This window comes from Necator americanus, chromosome X, assembly GCF_031761385.1.
Source record: "Necator americanus strain Aroian chromosome X, whole genome shotgun sequence".
Classification (NCBI taxonomy): Eukaryota; Metazoa; Nematoda; class Chromadorea; order Rhabditida; family Ancylostomatidae; genus Necator; species Necator americanus.
In genome coordinates, this window is record NC_087376.1 from 19,652,806 (window position 1) to 19,672,246 (window position 19,441).

At 41.8% G+C, this 19,441-nt stretch overlaps 6 protein-coding genes across 9 annotated transcripts in view; 3 read left to right on the forward strand and 3 right to left on the reverse strand.

Moving 5' to 3' along the window:
• Positions 1–1,198, reverse strand: part of RB195_024243 (uncharacterized protein) — a gene marked incomplete at both ends in the record, with an annotated part of 32,381 nt that extends 31,183 nt beyond the window's left edge. The window contains one exon of the mRNA XM_064211946.1: positions 1,064–1,198. Coding sequence (XP_064067827.1) covers positions 1,064–1,198 — 135 coding nt within the window. The remainder of the gene's footprint in view (positions 1–1,063) is intronic.
• A 2,600-nt stretch (positions 1,199–3,798) lies between these two features.
• On the reverse strand, positions 3,799–4,362 carry RB195_024249 (uncharacterized protein; the record flags this gene model as incomplete). The annotated part of the gene is made up of 1 exon (XM_064211953.1): positions 3,799–4,362. One exon carries the CDS (start codon positions 4,360–4,362, stop codon positions 3,799–3,801), a length of 564 nt encoding a protein of 187 aa, XP_064067834.1.
• A 2,358-nt stretch (positions 4,363–6,720) lies between these two features.
• RB195_024250 (uncharacterized protein) lies at positions 6,721–7,083 on the forward strand (the record flags this gene model as incomplete). The annotated part of the gene is made up of 1 exon (XM_013437904.2): positions 6,721–7,083. The coding sequence occupies one exon, from the start codon at positions 6,721–6,723 to the stop codon at positions 7,081–7,083; it is 363 nt and encodes a 120-aa protein (XP_013293358.2).
• A 100-nt stretch (positions 7,084–7,183) lies between these two features.
• On the forward strand, positions 7,184–8,044 carry RB195_024251 (uncharacterized protein; the record flags this gene model as incomplete). Of its 3 annotated transcripts, XM_064211954.1 has the most annotated exons (2): positions 7,217–7,345; positions 7,517–8,044. In XM_064211954.1, 2 exons carry the CDS (start codon positions 7,217–7,219, stop codon positions 8,042–8,044), a joined length of 657 nt encoding a protein of 218 aa, XP_064067836.1. The 3 variants fall into 3 exon arrangements, with proteins under 3 accessions (XP_064067835.1, XP_064067836.1, XP_064067837.1); XM_064211955.1 differs by lacking the exon at positions 7,517–8,044 and having other exon boundaries at positions 7,184–7,498; XM_064211956.1 differs by lacking the exon at positions 7,217–7,345 and having other exon boundaries at positions 7,664–8,044.
• A 2,715-nt stretch (positions 8,045–10,759) lies between these two features.
• On the reverse strand, positions 10,760–12,488 carry RB195_024252 (uncharacterized protein; the record flags this gene model as incomplete). The annotated part of the gene is made up of 5 exons (XM_064211957.1): positions 10,760–10,902; positions 11,520–11,637; positions 11,706–11,768; positions 12,262–12,362; positions 12,422–12,488. The coding sequence occupies 5 exons, from the start codon at positions 12,486–12,488 to the stop codon at positions 10,760–10,762; spliced, it is 492 nt and encodes a 163-aa protein (XP_064067838.1).
• Positions 11,394–19,441, forward strand: part of RB195_024253 (uncharacterized protein) — a gene marked incomplete at both ends in the record, with an annotated part of 134,705 nt that continues 126,657 nt past the window's right edge. For both annotated transcript variants that reach the window (XM_064211959.1, XM_064211960.1), the window contains 3 exons: positions 11,394–11,532; positions 13,644–13,800; positions 13,979–14,079. In XM_064211959.1, coding sequence (XP_064067839.1) covers positions 11,394–11,532; positions 13,644–13,800; positions 13,979–14,079 — 397 coding nt within the window. The remainder of the gene's footprint in view (positions 11,533–13,643; positions 13,801–13,978; positions 14,080–19,441) is intronic.

The following is a 19,441-nucleotide window of genomic DNA, read 5'->3' on the forward strand; positions in this document are numbered from 1 at the left end:
TCGAGCGTTCCGGGGCGCTATTTTCTGCAATGAGTTTAAAGCGGAGCGTATTAGTAGCACTGGAGCGCGCCAGCTTTGTGCACGCGCCGCATCTTCCGGCCAGTTTTTTTGCGGCAATTATGAAGAAATAGACGGAGTCACCCTCCTCCCCATAATCTACGACCCCGTATAGAGGTAACCCACCTGAACACGGGGTTGTCGTTTTCAAACAAACAGATATTGAGGTGTACAAAATGAAGTGTAATTTAGGTATGCGACATTCAGCGGAAAAACAGCAGTGAAAACGCCTTCTTTTCAGACGTAGTGCTGAAACTTGAAGGATGATGAGCAGTGAATGGCATGTTTTTATCGCATATCAGAAGATATTCACAACTGAAACGTATTCTGAGGCTTCTTTTCAGGTCCCGATATCTGCTACTAAAAAATGGAAGAGTTGTCTCAAAGAAGAAAAAACGTCAATGATGCATATTCAGTACTTGAGTTCTGTTTAATATAAAAATAAACGATATAGAATAAATAATTTTTTTTAATATTCGAATAAACGATTGAAGAAGACTCGCGGTTGCAGTTGAGGAAGACTATTGTAGCATAAAAAGTTAGGATAAAAAGAGGGTACACAAACCAAAAAATGATTTTTAAAAATTTATTCTTCATAATTCTGGTAATAAAACTACTGCGCTTTTTGAGCCAATCTTGAAGATGGACGATTAGCAATTTTTGCTGCTCTAACTGATGCTTGATGACGTCGGAGTCGCTTCGGTGGCACAAACCAAAACAATTGAAATCTTGAATAAATGTGATGCATAATAAATAATATGATAATGTTGTGATGTGATAAAATAAGAAACCAATTATTTTAAGTGCAATTAACTACCTGAAAGTTTTTGTTCCTTCAAAAATCGACTTTTTGTCAAACCCATCAAGTCTAAGCACTACAAAAATTCTACAAAATACACTACAAAAATGCACTACAAAAATTAGTTCTACAAAACAAAATTACAAAATTACAGTCTACACAACAAAATTGTGTGTTACTAATTTATATGAAAGAAATGAAACTAACCAGAGGTGACTTCGTATTAAGTACCATAAAAGGCAATCTTCGTAGCTTGCACAGTGCTTTGGCACTCTTCGTCACAGCCAATTCAATATCAGAAGCTAACAGAAGTGTAAGAGCACTAAGTAAAAGTAGAAGCATAGCTGCAATGAAAAGCAAGTATGCTAGCTCAAGTTGGTAAGTGTAGTGCAGACTTATTTATGCGTGATTACAAAGACTTCGATAAGGACATCTGTTAATTGGCCTTTACACGCTCTGTTGAAATAGGGCTGGTGCTGGTGATTTAACAAGGTTGGATGGCTCAACAAGATGCCGCGCTGTTTTCGTTGAGACGGTCAAGGTTTGATGCTGCTACTGAGCGAAAAAAAGACATCTACAGGCGTAATTAGGGTTAAAATTAGTACAAAGTGGGCTCCACGAGTTTCTGAATATCTACGCTCAAAGTGAATTTTATGCAATAATGCTGGCTGCGATCTGTAGGGAGAGATTTCTTCTATATTTCTACAAAGTTTGGTGCCTCTACCTTTCCCAGTCTTTTTGAAACCTAGTTGAGAAAAATCCCAATTTTTGCCTCAAATTTTCGAGTTTTTCTTAACTAGCTTTTGAGAAAACCAGAACACTTACAAAGGCCAAAATTTGCAGTCACATTCCTCGATGCTCTATCCAAATATGGAGTCAAATTTTTCAACGGCGCCACCGTATCCTCGCAACGGGAAAAACAGCGAAATCTCGGATTTTCGGCAACGCGTCAAAATCTGTGTGACTTCAAACAAATTTCCATAACTCAGCTCATAGTTTATAAAAACGAATTCGGTTTGAAGTATGTTGTAGAGGAAGATTTTTGCTATCACAGTTTGCTTTTACTTTTTTACACGTAGTTTTCGTCTTTAAAAAAGCTAGTTGAGAAAAAGTTGAGAAAAATGCCAAATTTCTCAACTTTTTCTCAACTAGGTTTCAAAAAAAAAACAGAGGGTCCCTGCAAAAGATTTTTCGACCATTTTGTAGCGCAAATCTTCCTCTACACAACGCAGCCAGCATTATCTTCCTATGTCTCTTCATTAGTGAGTTATTCATGTTTATTTCAAGGTAACAAAATCCGACCTGTCCAGCAGTAATTTCCAATTAAGACCTGGTTTTGATCGCTAAAATAACCTCTATATAACACTTGTATGTGGCAAACAGTGCTCTAAACACAATTTCAAGAAATTGCCGGTGAGATTTTCTCCTCAGTGATTTTTTTTTCGGTTTTGCAGAAACCTAGATTCAGGCGGGGATCGAACTCTCATTTGTTCACTTCCGTCGTCGATGAGTTAAATTGTTTGGTGATAGTCGGAAATAGTGTAAAAATTGTTTTAAAAGGTGTTCTTCTTCTTTTCCAGTTGTTTTTTCGTTTCGCAAAAATAAAGGTTCCGGCGGGGATCGAACTTTTGTTTATTGTTTAAAACTTTTATTTTTCTTGATCTTCTTCCATCTGGCACACGTCACGCGGCATCTTGAACATATAATTAACATGAACATATAATTTCTAGTTATTATTTATTCCATTAATATCGCTGCATTACAGTATGTATTTTGTTTTACTTGTAGCAATACTATTTTTTAAAATAATTTATTATTTGTTTATTACATCGTATTATTTTAATTTATTTATTGGGTGTTTATTTGTTTTTTTTTAATTTTTTTATTATACCCAAATTTTGATTGCTGTGTGGGCAGCTATACTGGTAGGAATGAGATGAGGGGGTCGTTTTTGGGAGGGTCTGCGAAGGGTGGTCGTTTTTAGGAGGGATTTTTCCCAACTATACGCTTGACCCTGGTGATGCCTTTAAATGCAAAAAGCAGTAGGTACCGGAAGTGCTCCATTTTGTCAAGTTGATACTCCTTCTTTGTGATCTAAAAAAATAAGATCAGCAATATTTTAGAAGGATTCCTATAAAATCCTATCTTGTAGGGGAGAAATTCGTTGTCAAATACTATGTAACGTTCTATTGATTCCTTTTATAACATAGACACTTTTAATTTTGGAAAAAAAGAGGAATGCTCACAGCTTCTTCATCAACAAATTAATTAATCAGCTACACTCTGCACATACCGCATCTTCCGGGCCGTTTTTTAAGGAAATAGGAAGAAATGGACGGAATCACCTTGTTCTCAATAATCTACTATGTCGTATACGAATACTCAACCTGAAATCCATACCACCTCAGATTCGCGGAGTGATGCCTTTAACTTATAATCATTGTTCCCATTGAACGTGCTGTTTTTTTTTGGAGGACTGAAGGCATTGTAAGATTTTAAATAACACACTTAGAACACTGCAGCACAAAAATGCAAATTTTCAGATGTCCCAAAGTAATGCACTTCCAACACCAAAGACTTCCATTTTATCGGTTTATTAAGGATTTACTAAAGCAGATGCTATCTTCCATATTACAATTTAGCAACTTTAGTGGTAGTCTAGACGACCAAGTGTGAACATAGAAACATTACCTATAAACTTTATGAAGTACTATGCTATACCAATACTATACTATACATCATTGGTGCGCCGATCACAGAAAGTTACCAAGTGGGATGCGACGAGTCCCACGGCGCCGGATTGCTGCTCCGACGCCACGCTGCTATAAAATGTAGTAAAACGGCTCCCACAGCGTCGGATTTGTGCGCCGACGCGAGAAAGTTACCAAATAGCGTGCGACGGCTCCAACGGCACACTGCTATAAAATGTGGTGAAGCGGTTCTCACGGCGTCGTATTGATGCGTCGACCCCAAAAGCTAGCGAGTGGGGGTGAAACGGCTCCCATGGCGTCGAATTTGTGCGCCGACGCAAGGAAACTACCAAGTGGAATGGGACGAGTCCCACGACGTCGGATTGGGTCGCAGACGCCGGAAGGTAGCAAGTGAGGTGAAATGGCTCCTATGGCGTCGAATTTGTGCGCCGACGCAAGGAAACTACCAAGTGGAATGGGACGAGTCCCACGACGTCGGATTGGGTCGCAGACGCCGGAAGGTAGCAAGTGAGGTGAAATGGCTCCCACGGCGTCGCATTGATGCACCGACGCCACATTGGTATAAGATGGAGTGCGAAGGGTACCACGGCATAGGATTGGTGCGCCGGCGCCAGATAGACGGACGAGGCAGATTTCTCGTATCTTCTTCAGGATGTGCTCGAATAGGTCCCGCTGAAAGGGCAATAATTTGCTGAAAATCTTGTTCTGAGCAATTTGAAGTTTATAATGTGGCACAAATTGATGACCTTTGTGTTGGCGTTCTTCTTCATTGCCTGCTGCACATGCTATAATCATATTGCAGATTTGGTCGAAGATGGTTGAAACACCCTGTTGAAACCGTTCCAGAACGTGTTCGTGTTATGCGCAATGAAGTCGTCTCTCTGGAAGAAAGGCAGAAGCTTTTTCACGTGCTCTAACCTTATGCCGACCTCTACCTGGGCCTACCTATTCTGAAAAATTGTAGAGGGTGCGAAACTGTGAACACTTGATCTGCTAATAATAGATCACCTATAAGAAAGGAGGTATGCAGTTGGAAAAGCCCTATTCCATTCTTCCGCAACAATTACAATTTCCAATCCTAGCGAGTAGTGTGTTAGGTTGAGCGTATCGTCCATGCATAACGCTCTCTGTCCGTGCTTCCGTAGCCACTCTCTTTGCGTTGGATTAATGACGTCTAAATATATCCTGTATGACGCAAAGGAAGGATTTGCCTTTTGATTTGATTTACTCAGCACGAATCCATGTAAGCTGGCCTCTCGTGCTGGCCTGTAAGACTGGATGCCTTCATATTGCGAGTTGGCATCAACACGCATATGGATTGACACCGTGACCAGATTATAGAGTCTTCCTGGCTCTACTCGACACTTAACAGCGAGACTATGTACTGCTCGATACTTTTCTCTTGTCTCAGCTGAGATGGGCGGGCTTCATGTTGGAGATGGTTGAAACAGTTTTCAACTTTCACACCATCAACCTTCTCTGTCACCTAAAATTTGTGTGGTTTTATTAGAATCTATGTAGGGAACCACCTATAGTTGGTGTTAAAAAATGAAGCACACATACACGCGTAAAGGCGCCGTTAGTGCACCACAGACTTCTTCGTTTTCTGTGGAACCGAAGCTGAGCGAAAAGCGCAATGGCAGCACAAATGGGTAACTTGGGGGGCGGTCGTTAGGTACCCGCAGCCGCCGCGACAGCCGATCATTAGGGAAAACGACTGGCAACGACGATCGTTAATTGCGCTGCGCAGAGTCAGCAGAGCACTGCGCTGCGTATGCCTCATGCCACATCCTCATGCGCTGCGTATGCCTCATGCCTCATGTCACATCCTTCATCAGCGACTCTCATCGTCTAATGAGGTGCGAAACGTGCCTCGCAGGGGCACGCTATCTCTGCTATTGCCTCCGTATGGAGTATCAATCGTTTACGTATAAAGGTATATCGAACGACTGCACACAAGATACCAGAAACAGGAAATAATTGTACGTTTTATTTGCTTAAAGCAAAAAAAAATCGAAATTTCACAAACTACTGCAGTATCATTAAATACTCTGCATAAATACAAATATATCTATATCTTCTATATAGTTTTTTTAGTTACAAATCTTGGCATTCTTTGGCTGAAAGTGTTTATTGTTATGGTGGATATGTCGATACGGGACTCCCATTCTTCTTTGAAACTCTCCATTGCATCGTCAATTTTCTGCCGGCGCTTTTCTGTTTTGTACGAATTTTCTACGTTTTTGCTTCATTTTTAGCATCTTCATTTTCTACGTTTTCTTCCACTTTCTACGTTGTCTTTTTGTTCTTTGAACCTTCGTAGAAGGCAACTCTATCACTTAATTGCAATAAAACATTGCTCATGACCTCAGTGATGTAGTGATGGATAGGCGTAGCTTAGTGATCGCAAGTAGCCCAAGATATGCCTGCTCTGGCCTACCGACAGCCTCTTCTTATCTTATTCTTCTGCAGGCACTTATCCGGCTGCGGATAATCGGCTGCGGGTACCTAACGATTCGCACCCATGTATGCCCATCTCAAGCTCCTCACAAAATGTTTGGGTTTGCTATGCAAGAAAAGTCGTACGCTGTATGGAGATTGGCTGTTCACCTGCCAGGATATCAGACCGCCCCTTTGTCGCAGGACAAGAACAACAGGGTGTAGATGGCGCACATTCTAACTTCACGACTCTCACCGCTTATTTTGAGCTCAACCGGTCGGGTGCCAATGTTTTTAACGGCCTGCAGTCTGATACAAACATTGATGCTCGCGAATTGTTTTATTATCAGATCCCTGAGCATTTTTCATTCACGGCACGGCATGGTTGGGAGCCAAGAAGACGTGGAATTAAGGAAATAAGACGCATGTACAAAGTCTCACCATGAGATGTAGAACGGTACAGTCTCCGCATCCTTCTGTTGAACACGAAAGGAAAAATGTCATTCCAAGACCTGAGAACAGTAGATGGACGCACGTTCGAGAAGTTTTCCGAAGGCTTCCGGATTCCTTGATGACGACACATACTATAGTCAAAGTATTCAGGAAGCTGCACGGTTTCAAACAGCATCAACGTTACGCAGTTTCTTTGTTTGCTTGCTCTGTCACTGTGAAGTCGCAAACGCTGAGGAACTATGAACTGAGTTTTCGGCATCGATGGCTGACGATTTGACTAATATGGGAGTAGGCCCAGAGGGGGTAATTGCTGCTGCCTACTTCGACATCGCTGATAGGATGTTACTGCTTGGCAGAGATTTGACCCAAATAGTTAGCCCACCTGCAAATCAACGACCTTCACTTACTGATGTCCCAGTTGACTATGGTCAGCATGAAAGTGAAGGATCACGGCTATATGGATTACTGAATACGCATAAAAAAGCTGCTGATGACATCCTTACAGCAATGAATCGCAGAGACGACCGATGTCTTTTCATTGATGGGCCAGGAGGAACAGGGAAAACATATCTCTATAATACCATCTACAACATGGCCATGGGGCAGCGGCGTCAAGTGCTGTGAGTTGCTTGTACTGGAATCGCAGCCAATCTATTGCGAATAGACGAAAAAAAAAACCTCAGCGTTCAAGCTCAACCTGTCTGATGGAAATCGCACGTCTTTGATGAAACGTCAGCAGAAAGAAGCACGACCGCTCATGGCCATTAATATTATCATATGGGATGGAATTTCAATGGCTCCAAGGTGCGCCCTCGAAGCCGTCGAAGGTTTGTTACGTGATATCATGCAGAGCAACAGGCCATTCGGCGGCAAGCGGCTCATCATTGTAGGTGATTTTCGGCAAGTATTACCAATAGTTGAGCACGGACAACGCGACGACCTTGTAAATTCGTGCGTAACAAATTCTGTTCTTTGGTCACTATTCAAGATTCATCGGCTTCAAGTCAACATGAGAACTCGAGAAGCTGGACTTGGATGAACTAATTTCCTTCTGGAGGTAGTTAATGACACGGCGAACGATAACGAAGGACGAATTCATATTTTGGAGAAGTTCCGGTGTCAGAGGAGTATTGCCACTGAAATTTTTGGCGAGACAATTGATCCAAATGATACTTACTTTTGTGAACGGGCTATTTTGGCTCCCATGAATCTGAATGTCAGACAGCTAAATAATGACGCCTTGGAACGGCTATGCACATCCTGTCAGCAAGATGAGCATGTCTACAAAAACCCGGTGGAGTACCTAAACACGCTGGAACCCACTGGAATGCCACCTCATGAGCTACTTCTGAAGAAAGGTGCAATCGTCATGCTTCTGCGCAATCTTGACGTTGTCAACGGTCTCTGCAACGGGACACGACTAAGAGTAGAGACCCTTGGACGCTATGTGCTTGGCTGTCGCTTTGTTTATGGGAGCCGAAAAAGTCAGTTAGCTGTAATACCCAGGATTGACAACTACTGGGGAAAGCAGCTACCGTTCCAGGCAATTTCGCTTACGTCTTGCTTTTGCAATGGCTATAAATAAGGCTCGAGGATAGTCCTTCAATGAAGTGGGAGTGTACTTGCCGGAAGACGTTTTCAGTCACAGACAACTCTTTTTTTTCCCGTGTAAGGACGCCAGCCGGACTGACGGTAGACACACCGCATGGTTCATTGAAGAACATTGTGTACAACGAGGTTCTGTTACGAAGTCACCGTAGAAATGAAAGACAAGTCAGAAGTAAAAAGGTGATAAAATGAATCCGAACACTACTACTGACCTCAGACTCATCATATTATCGAAAGCTTATATTCGGGCAAAAAATCAATGTTAACAGTGCAAATGGAAAGATCAAATAAGATATTTTACTACTTCACTTTCTTGCGCTTTTAGTTGCGAAAAAAGTCGTTCTGCCCTTAGATACCTCGAGAAGCACACGCTGGCACAAAAAAGATGAACGAGGTCGGTGTGTACCAAGACTTCACAATGATATATGAAAATTAAAATGCCTTAATTGAGTTTTCGTATTCATCTCTAAAATTTCTCGTAGAACATCTCCACATAAAAATCAGAAAGGAAGATTATTTCTGCCTGTTTTTCTTACTTATTCCGTGCTAATTTGTTGGCATTCGAGGCTTTCATTATAGGTACAATGGAAATAATAATTAGATGGAAATGCAGGAATAAATATTTATATCTCTTTCACTTTTCCTTGTTTCTCTTATGGTTCCGCTACAGTGCCGTACCACGCGCGCTACCGCTAATGTCATCTATGGTTAAATAAGAATACACTCATTTACTTTTGCTTCAAAAAAAACTACAGTTAGCGAAGCGAGTCTAAGTCTCAGAGTCCGGCGTGAGCCGACACTCAGATCTAGGCTCGCTTCGCTCGCACTACATACATTGCAAGACATTATATTAAGTTTCAGGTGTGGGACTGCAACATGAAAACATCCACATGTCGTTTTGAACATGTGCAAGGCGTTAACAATGTGACAATGGTACCTCAAAGGCTAAACATCCCGTAAACCAAATTTTAGCAAAAGAAATACAAACTTGAAACTACTCTCAACAGATGAAGATTTCAATAATAAGTTGTTCTCAGCAGTTTAAACGTGGATCAAACAGAATTTAATGGCTAAAAAAAAGCTCAGATCCTGTGCCTATTGTTAGGCCTGAGAGATCGCAGATAACTTCGTGATAGAAGCACATTGAGAAGTATTCTTGACAGTATTCAATAGAAGAAGGTTTGCCCTACAAAATAATGGTGCAGCTCGTTTTTGCGCCCTCTTAGTTTTTTCTCGAATTTAAGATGTGGCTAAATTCAAAAATTTTCAAGTTCTTCTGGAATTTTACTATCTAGAGTTTGAGAGAAGCAGACGACTCGGAGGGAGAAGTTCTGCACATGGTGCTTTCTTCAGTCCCTCTACTCGAATATTGTTGATGTTTTAAAACACCGTTTCGTTTTCGTGTAACAGCGTAACGTGCTACAATCCCGATTTTTGCTCAAGCGCCGAAAATGTGTAGTCTTGAACACAGTCTAATAACTCCGAGTAACTTAGTTTGAAGCAGACCATCTTAAGTTTGTTGTAGACGAGGATTTTTCTCTGTCAGTTGCTATGTAAAGCCATTTCTTCTTTCTAAATTCTTGATGAAAAAAATGATAAATATGCCATATTTCCTATCTTTTTCCATCTATATTCCGAAAAAAAAAACTAAGAGATTTCAAAATACAACGGTATGGCTCTTTCGTAAAACAAGCTTTTCTTCCTGAAATGCTCTCGGAAATATTTCTTCTAGCCCTCTTATCACGAAGTTATTTGCGACCTTCCAGACCCAAAAGTGTGCACTGAATCTGAACCTTTTTAGTCATTCAATTCTATTAAATCCGTAGCTTTTCTTATTGATTTGCTTGAGCTGTGGCCAAGATTGGTATTGATGTTTATTAACAGCTAACGTTTCGGCGTTTTCGCCTTTATCAGAGCCATTAGTGATTGTGGAAAAATCAAAGCCATTAGTGATTTATTCTCTCAAGCGCCTCATCACCCTGCAAAAAGCATCCAAACGATAAGCAAACTCAAACAGCAACACATTGGTTACCGCTTACCTCATTAGCTAGACTTGGTAACGCAATAGACCACCACGTACCACAACTACAAGTTGCGAGGGTTTTTTTTTATGTGGCCTGACGGCCCGCCCCGTAGATCAAGACCCGCGCAGATTTTGATACGGGGATAGTTCGTTTGTGATCGCAATGCACTCATCCTTCTTGTTCATTTTTGGACTTTTGGCGGTGATCCAGCCTCTAGTGTTCTGCGTGCTATGATCTCGGACTCAAACGATAGTATAGTAACCCCTACTTCTATTTCGGAGTTTGATGGCTTATTCTACGGTGTGCTCCGAGCGGGGTGGAGAGTTTAGATTTCGCGAGTCTATTTAGATGCTCCTTGTCCCGAACACACAGTGGGTTTTCGCTGTATAATTGTCAACGCGCAACCTGCACGTGATACGATACACTACTGCTGATATCATGCAATCTCTGCTATACGGGCAAATCACGCAGCTGGGAGTTGTGCAGAGTCGGTCATACGCACGATTACGCAGCAGCTGGCACTTGAGGTTTGCTGGTGGTATTTCCACAACCCTCACGTCATTCTGAAGATCTGCTTTTCGCAGAAAGCTCCATACCGCTCTGCTCATATCATATGCTCATATCAGATATGTAAAGTAAACAGAAAGAGATTTTTTCCGGGCCATCCACTACGTTGGATCTTGGAGAAGGTTGTCGTGATTGTCGAGCAACACAGACTTCAGCTGGGTACCCATTGGATATTGCCACGTTGTGGCCAGATTTAAAGACCATGTTTTTTCCTGGCTACTTGATGAGACTCTTGGCCGCAGTCCTGTACATGTTACCTATAACAGATTTTTTCATTTTGCTAGGATGCGCTGAAGTATAGTGGATTAAAATTTTTCGGTACCACTTAGCCTTCCATATCCCATTCCGCAAATAAATATGCACATTTGAGAAAGCCAACTAGTTTTCTAACGGCTTCTCCCTTGTGAACTTAATGTGCCGACACTGCTGGTAGAGAAGACTGAAGCACGTGTCTAATTCTGCCTGTGCTGGGCAGACGACGCAGCAATCATCTATGTATTTGTATTTGCATTTGCTTTACAAATACAAATTTTTAAAAAGAAAGATAAAAAGATATTAAAAAAGACTTTACAAATTCTCTACGTCTTTGCTTCATTTTTAGCATTTTCATTTTTACGCTTTCTTCCACTTTCTACGTTGCTACGTTGCTGCCTTTTTGCTCTTTGAACTTCGTAGAAGGCAACTCTATCACGTAATTGCAATACAAGCATTGCTCATGACCTCAGGGATGTGGTGATGGATGGGTGTGGCTTAGTGATCACAGGTAGCCCAAGATATGCCTGCTCTGGCCTACCGACAGCCTCTTCTGCCGGCACTTATCCGGCTGCAGATAATCGGCTGCGGGTACCTAACGATACGCACCCGGATAACTTTGGTGTGTTCCGTAGTTCTCGTTCTTGCTACGAAATGGCTTATTACATCCGCCTCCTCTGAGGCTAGCCTCCAGTTCTTGAAGGAAACCCACTTGAGAGAGTGTAATCTATATTCGAACTGTCATACTACTCCAAACTGAGAGTCCTGCAGATTTTGGAAAGTGATCGTCCCTACCACGAGCTCATCAGCGTCCTCGACATGCTGTTGACGAGCATGCTGAGCAAACTCACAGTGACTCTACATGTGCAAGTTTAGTAGGATCAGAAATGGTAATCAACAACAATGTGAACGACGGTTATTGCACGGACAAAACCATCATGAAAGCTATGGACTATCAATGTGACTCACTGTTACGGTCTCTTTGCAAACGGGACACACGATAGATGGCGATGAATTCTCAGCAGTACGTTTTGTTGACCTATGTCTGCTCAGCACACTCACACTGTTGAACGTGGCATCGCAGTACACACAATTGTATATTGGCTTTCCCGATGTGGCAATTCTTTTTCTGAGTTCCGCAATTTGGTCTTGCGAAAATCTATGAACGTTGACAAGATACCTTTCCACTCTACTTTTAGCTGCGCCGCAAACTAGGCATTCATTCGCGGCTGCACTAGAATCACAGGAATACCACTTGAACACAAAAAAAGCACGAAGTATAAAAAAAACTGACTTGCGATTGACATCCATTGTGTAATTCGGAGAGCAAAGAAAATTGTTCCTAACTAACTTGGTTAAGAACAACCTTTGATAATGACTTGTTTCCAGGCTTACATGACCCAATGCTGTTCTTCCAGATAGCGGGTATAAAGAGGCCTTCCTTTAACACCACTAAGTATAAGGTATACTCTGTTGTATTGAGGGATCAACAAACGCTCGCGTTGACACACCTATTGGCTTATGCATTTTATTAGGAAGAGTGTAGTGCTGGTAGGTCTTCTCATAGGTTTCTAACATAAACAAGGCCTGAGCTTAATATAAGCTTCATTAGGCCGGCAGTGCCCTCAGGGAGGTACCATATAGAAACGTCACAGTACACATCAAGCTTCCCCTCCAAAGCATCCAATGGTTCGCATGATTATATACATGCGACAACAAAGGGTGACAGAAGGTACAGCAAACCATGTGAAAAAGAAGGGTAAAGAAGAAGAAAAATGGATGAAATTACAGCATCGCATATAATCGCGTGCATTGGAGGAGATGACTCGTCTGAAGAAAAAGCCATGAAAATGAGTGTATATGCGAACGAACACAAACAGCATACTGGAGACAAATAAATGGATAAATAAGCAAAAAAAAACCAAGAGAAATAAAACTTACCTGTCGAGCGCAGGAAGATTTGAAGCGCTTAGAACTCAAAGACAGACAATATCATTGCGCATGTCGTAAGTGGTTGTGCGGTGTGTGTGGACTGCACAGAGAACTACATGATTGTGAAGCAGTTTAACAAAGTTTGTAATCTATAGTTTTTCGGACCTTTTGGCTTGTCTTGTTCTTTATTTTGTTTTGTTTTTTTTTTATTTTATCGACACTTGTCGTGGGGTCGTGGTTGTTCCTTAACTTCTGATATTTGTTAGGCGATAGATATACATCGAAGAAACTGCGGAGAAGTAGGCTATGTTTGCTGTAATTTGAAAAAGTGTAAACTTAGTCAGAAAATTCGGTGCTATGGCAGTTCGGTGGGGCCATTCTGCCACGCTAGGATCGACCTGTGCTTGCGTAAACGCGTTGTACTGAATGAATACCTGAGCCGGTCGGGGCCCTAAAACCCAAGCATCAGTCTTAGGGGATCCACGACATGCAGGCTAAAGCTACTAAGCAAAAAGTAAGACAGAGTTGGAACTACTACTGAATTAACTTCACCAAAGCTTCCAAACAAGCTCTCCAGAAGTGAATGGCTAAGTTATATCATGCATTACTCCCAAAGAAAAAGAAAGAACTGAAAATGGATACCGGAAATGGATTCCACAGCAGCTTTGCAGCCTTTGCAGCATGCAACAACTTCTATTAACATATTTTCGATTTGTACTCGCAAGCTGGTGGCCCTGAAGAGGGCCGTTGGGTTGGCCTTCATGAAGGCTGTTCCCATCCGTCTGATTCGTAACTTTACAGGGATTTACACAGTTGGGGCAAGGTCGCTTCCACAGCAATCCACGATCAGTGATCCATCCGTCAAATTCCTTTTTGGTCTTCGATTCAAACTCGTGGTAACCAAGAAGTCGCGAAGAGTCAGCAAGTTAGCATCAGCAGCCATTATGCGAATGAAACGGTTTAACGACGTGAATGGTTTAACGGTTTCTGTGCTCTGTACAATAGCGCGGAGCAAGTACTGACCAAACACAGTGTGGCAGAGTGGCCCCACCCAACTACCATAACACCGAAAATTCTTCATGTGAGTGGTCGCTGCTCGGCTGTTCACCACTTCATGGATGAATTTTTTTTTTCAGAGCCATGACCGATATCCATAAGCAGATCAGTTTGCTGGAGTCGAGAGACAGCCGAGTTTCTGATGATGCCCGGCTAGCCTTGTCGCTTCAGGTTAACTTAGGTAACTTTTCTATATTGATATCGTACGTAAATAATTCTACATTATGATTGACGGTTTTGGAAAAGTAGACCATACGTCTTGGAAATAGAGTCTATTTCGCAAGCTTCACATATCTTCGATTCCGCTCCGCATTTCATGATCATAGTGCTGCGTCCTGTCGTCGTAAGTGCGGTCTCACTGAAGTTGTGGACGTCTGCTCAGCGGTAGAGAAATACGTTCACAGTTATCTGCGAGGGTTAAAAGCCTACGTCTTTTTAGACGTAAACTTCCATGTGACTTGGCGTTAGGAAACGTGCTTCTTTTTTATTCTAGTGCATTCAAATATGTTAGAGGCCAAACCACCTGGACGTTTAAAGGCAGCATGTCACGGAATTGACTGTGTGAAACAAACGAGCCACTAAAACAGAATTCGGCGGCAGGTTTTGTTTCCGCGGCCGCGTCGCGGCAGGCCACATTGGAGCAGGGGAGCCTCGGCGCAGGCTTTTACTGTTTACTATCCGCAATGGTGAGGACATGTAAAGCTTTGTTCTTGCTTCATTTTCTGTCGTTCTTCTCAACAGTCCTGCATCACTTCTGGTACGCTATTGCTCCTTTTCAAATTTATTGCTACGTTGCTTATATGAAAGAGATGTGTTTCTTCTACAAACTCCCGTTCTTTTCTCTTCACGTAAGCAAGTAAATATAGCTTTACTTTCGATCCATTACTGCTCTTTATTCAAGTTTATTTCTACGTTGCCTATATTTAAGAGGTATGTTTCTTGTGTAAGCTCCTGCTGTTTTGTTTTCATGGCTTTCCTTTTTTATCTTCTTTCGTTTCTCCAGAGTCGTTCCTTACGTCGGTCTATCTTTACTTCCGATGCATTACTGTTCTTTATTCAAGTTTATTGCTAAGTTTTTAAGTTGCTTACATGGAGAAGGTATGTTTCTTCTATAAACTCTTGTTGTTGTTTTTTTCATGGCTTTACGTTTCTATCTTCTCTCTTTTCTTCAGAGTCGTTCCTTACATCAGTATATATTTACCTCTGATTCATTACTGCTCTTTATTCAAGTTTATTTCTACGTTGCCTATATTTGGCAGGAATATTTCTTCTATAAACTCCTGCTGTTTTCTCTTTATGTGTGCTTTCTAATTACCGTCGTTTTTTTCAGAGTCGCTCTTAGCATCATTGTAGTCGTTGTTCATAGTTTATACGTTGTTGTCCTTTATTCAGGTTCTCATTGCTACCCTGCACTCTTACTTCTTGAAGCTCCTTTTTTTCTCTTAGTAACTTTAGCTTACATGACCATAGATTCTTTAAAGGCATCACCTCACGAATCTGAGGTAATGCAGATTTCAGGTGGAGTATTCGTATACGGGATGGGAGACTACGGAGAGGGGGGTGATTCTGTCCATTTCTTCCTAAATGCCGTAAAAAACGGTCCGGAAGATACGGCTTCAGGCGTTCTGGTGCACTATTTTCCACAAGGAGTTCGACTGGAGCGCGCCAGCCTTGTGCGGCGCCGCATCTTCCAGGCCGTTTTTTACGGGAATTAGGAAGAAATGGACGGAATCACCCTCCTCTCCATAATCTACTATCCCTTATAAGGATACTCCACCTGGGACCACTCGAGCGAGTAGAGGTAAAGGTGATTTCACCCCGATACCAACAGGCAGACCCATTGACCGCCTGCGAACTTGCACCGTGCTTCGGCTCATTTGGTTTCTTCCAAATAAGCAACGTAGCTTTGAGCACTTAAAAAAAGAAGAATAGCGTATCGGAAGTAAAGAAAGACATGTGAAAGGAACGATACTGAAGAAACGAGAGGAGATAAAAACGTAAAGCCATGAAAAGAAAACAACAGAAGCTTACACAAGAAACATACCTCTTAAATATAGGTAACGTAGAAATAAACTTGAATAAAGAGCAGTAATGTATCGAAAGTAAAGGGGGAAGGATCAAGAGGTACCCGTATGATGTGCCGCCGCGTATCCAGGAGGCTAATGAGCGTCGTTAATGGCACCGCGCGTCTTCTGATACCGTCATAATCGCTACAGTAGCCTGATTGCTCCTCTCGTGCTACGTCTTCAAGACGTCCCGCCCACGCCACCCTCCCCACCCATTTCGCCGCGTCTGCCGCTCTTACTACGATTTTTTTCTTTCGCCGCGCTTGTAGCTCTTATGATGCGCTTTTAAAGTCGAAGGGAAAGGAAAGTAACTGGTATTAGTTGTTTGAAGATCTACATAAAGTGTGCTTGTAAGTTAATATAAAAGAAGGAAGGAATGAAATAGGTTTGTATAAGTGACATGCCATTTAGAAATGCGAGTGAAAATGAAATTATCCTGTTTCGACTTGTTAGGTGGAAAACACTCATCCATCTCTGAGAATGCGAGAGATGCTTCAAAAAATGTCCCACTGATCGGTGTTATGCTATCTCCTTCACTTTTTTTTTCGCTTTCTAAGGATTTCTCTTTGCTTATCCAGCTGGGTAAAACTACATCTACAACTAGCATCCAACGATTAATGAGGCGCGAATAATGCCTCGCAAACATACACAGTACCTAACGATATATCTCGAAGATGAAAAAGGTCTCTTTTCGTCACTAATACACCTAACATGTCATATTGATTTTATGCAGATAATAGATAGAAATGAAGCGGTAAAACGCTGTTGAAAGAAGTTTGAAAAACAATACAAAGTTTTATTATATAAAGCTGTATAAAACGTACAAGCAAGTAGTGAAATATTTGACATGCGTTCTATATAAACATTATATCTATGTAAAATTTTGAAAAGGTAAATTGTGGAAAGGATTTTAAAGAATGTATACAAAGTAATAAGCGCATAAAGTTGCTGTTATTATAGCTGCTGCAGTTGAAAGTTGAACACGAATTCGTTGAATGGCATCGTGACAAACACATACTTATGCACTGCTAGTTTATATAGAAGCCTTAGGGGATGAAGTGTGTTAAATTATAAGATGTGTGAAAATATATGCATGTTATTCTTTTCCCTGGAGCATATTTTTCAGATAATTTTTACTTATGTAAAGTTACCTTGGATAGAAAGATTTACTTCTTCTCTTTTATCCCCAATGATATGTGATTAGTTTACTATATCCGTACATTAGCATTCGCTTCGGCAATTCGTTCTTCACTCCCTCTCCAAAATTCGCACTATCTACCACTTCGTCGCGGCGCGAACGTCGCGCGCGGCGTTGATCAGAGAGCAATAGGTAGGCGGGGTGTAGGTGATCTCAGGCGGTCGTGGAGAATGTATAGCTGGTGGAGCGGCAGTAGTAATTACGCGGAGGAGCGCGGTACTGAAGGGAGGACAAGAGCGGTCTGCCATTTTTCACAGGTACCTCTTGTTCCGCACCCAAAGTAAAGCTATATTTACCTAAAGAACGACTCTGAAGAGACGACAAAAGCTGAATGCATACGTTAAGAGAAAAGAACGGAAATATGTAGAAGAAACACACCTCTCTAAGCTAAACTTGAAGAACCTGTTGCCATCGTGGAGCTCCCCCTATTAACCTAAAGCAAATACTCATTCGGAATCGCCTATATGATCGTACTTGCACTACACCGGAGTGCAAAATATGCCCGGATAACAACGAGGGTGATTGCATGAGTTCATGTGTTGTTTATATGATTTCCTATGTGCAGTGTGGTGACGAATACATAGGAGAAACAGCTAGACCACTATGTATTCGAATCAAAGAACACCTGGACGGCAAAAGGAAATCATGTGACTCCACTGAATCAGGTGGTCATAGGGTGCGGCGTCATAACGGAGAAGATTTTGAAGTTAAGATCACGATTTTGGCGCGCGAACCTAGCATTGCTGCGCGCAAGGCTCTGGAGGCTTTTTGGATCTACTCCAAGACCCCAAAGATGAATCGCAAGGAGGAATGCCTCTCCATTACGCGGGAACTCGCGCCTTATTTAAGGCTGATATTTGATTGCGCTAGTCACCTCACATCAGGTATCTAGCAGTGGCAGGATAGTCAGCTGATCCTAGGTACGATGTTTTCTTCCACTGGTAGCTATGAGACCCAACGGTTAACGTAGGACTTTCTTTGTTGGGCGGATAAGGCGTTTGATCGGATTAGTCACGTTCGATTTCACCCTTTCAGACTCTGAAGAAGGCGATATTGCCGAAACGTTAGCCACGAATAAAGGATTGTAACAACCTCGTGTCCGTCTCAATTAAAGGAAACAATTACTGAAACATCTCTTTCATATAAGCAACGTAGCAATTAATTTGAAAAGGAGCAATAGCGTATCAAAAGTGATGCAGGACTGTTGAGAAGAACGACGTTGAAGGAACGACAGAAAATGAAGGACAAAGCTTTACATGTCCTCACCATTGCGGATAGTAAACAGTAAAAGCCCGCGCCGAGGCTCCTCTGCTCCAATGTGGCCTGCAGCGACGCGGCCGCGGAAACAAAATCTGCCGCCAAAGTGTGTTTCAGTGGCTTGTTTGGAACAATATAGAGTTCGGGTTATAGAGTACGATTATTACGTTGCCCTGCTCCATTTCCCCTCCCCCAATCCTTCTAAAAAATTACTTTTGTTCCTATGAGAATGCGCATTGCACGTACCGCATCGACGAGCGAGAGGTCGGAAATCGATGTGATCTCCGCAGCAGGCTATTCAAGTAAAGCTAATGATAACTGTTGTAGTAGTCGGAAATTTTGTGATACATTTAGTCAATACATCACTGTATTGACTGTGCGGCTCAGAAACAGAGGATAAAATCTGACATTTTCCAATGTTAGCTCGTTTTTTCAAACCATTATTTATACTCATCTTTTTTTTTGTTGCTCTTCTCGCGTTTCGTCAAATTTGTTTTCTCTATCTTTCCTAAAGTCTGTTACTTTAAAACATCGTCTATTACTGTATTAAAGTTAATATGTAGAGTATAATATATAATAATATATAAGTATTAATATATAAAAACTTTGTATTTTAACAAACCTACGGTTCCAAGGATGGATATTTTCCAGCAGATCAAAAATCTGTTGCCTGTATCTGCATACAGCAGAATTTCGATAAACCTCACTTCATCTTCTCGAGTCTTGAGACTTAAAAGTTTCGATTGGTTTGTTTTATGCACTTAAAAAATACAATTATTTCCTCTTTCTGGTTTCGTATGCAATCGTTTAATATTTCTCCATATGCGTATATATACAGAGGCAATAGCAGAGATAGCGTGCCTCCGAGGAGCATGTTTCGCGCTTTATTAGACGCCTTGTTTTGAGAAATGCTGATGGACGATTTGTTGGGCGGGGCAGAAGGCGAACGCTGCACAACCGTCTGCTGATGCTGCTAATTACTACGCAGGGCAAATAACGAACGCCGTTGTCAGTCATTCCCC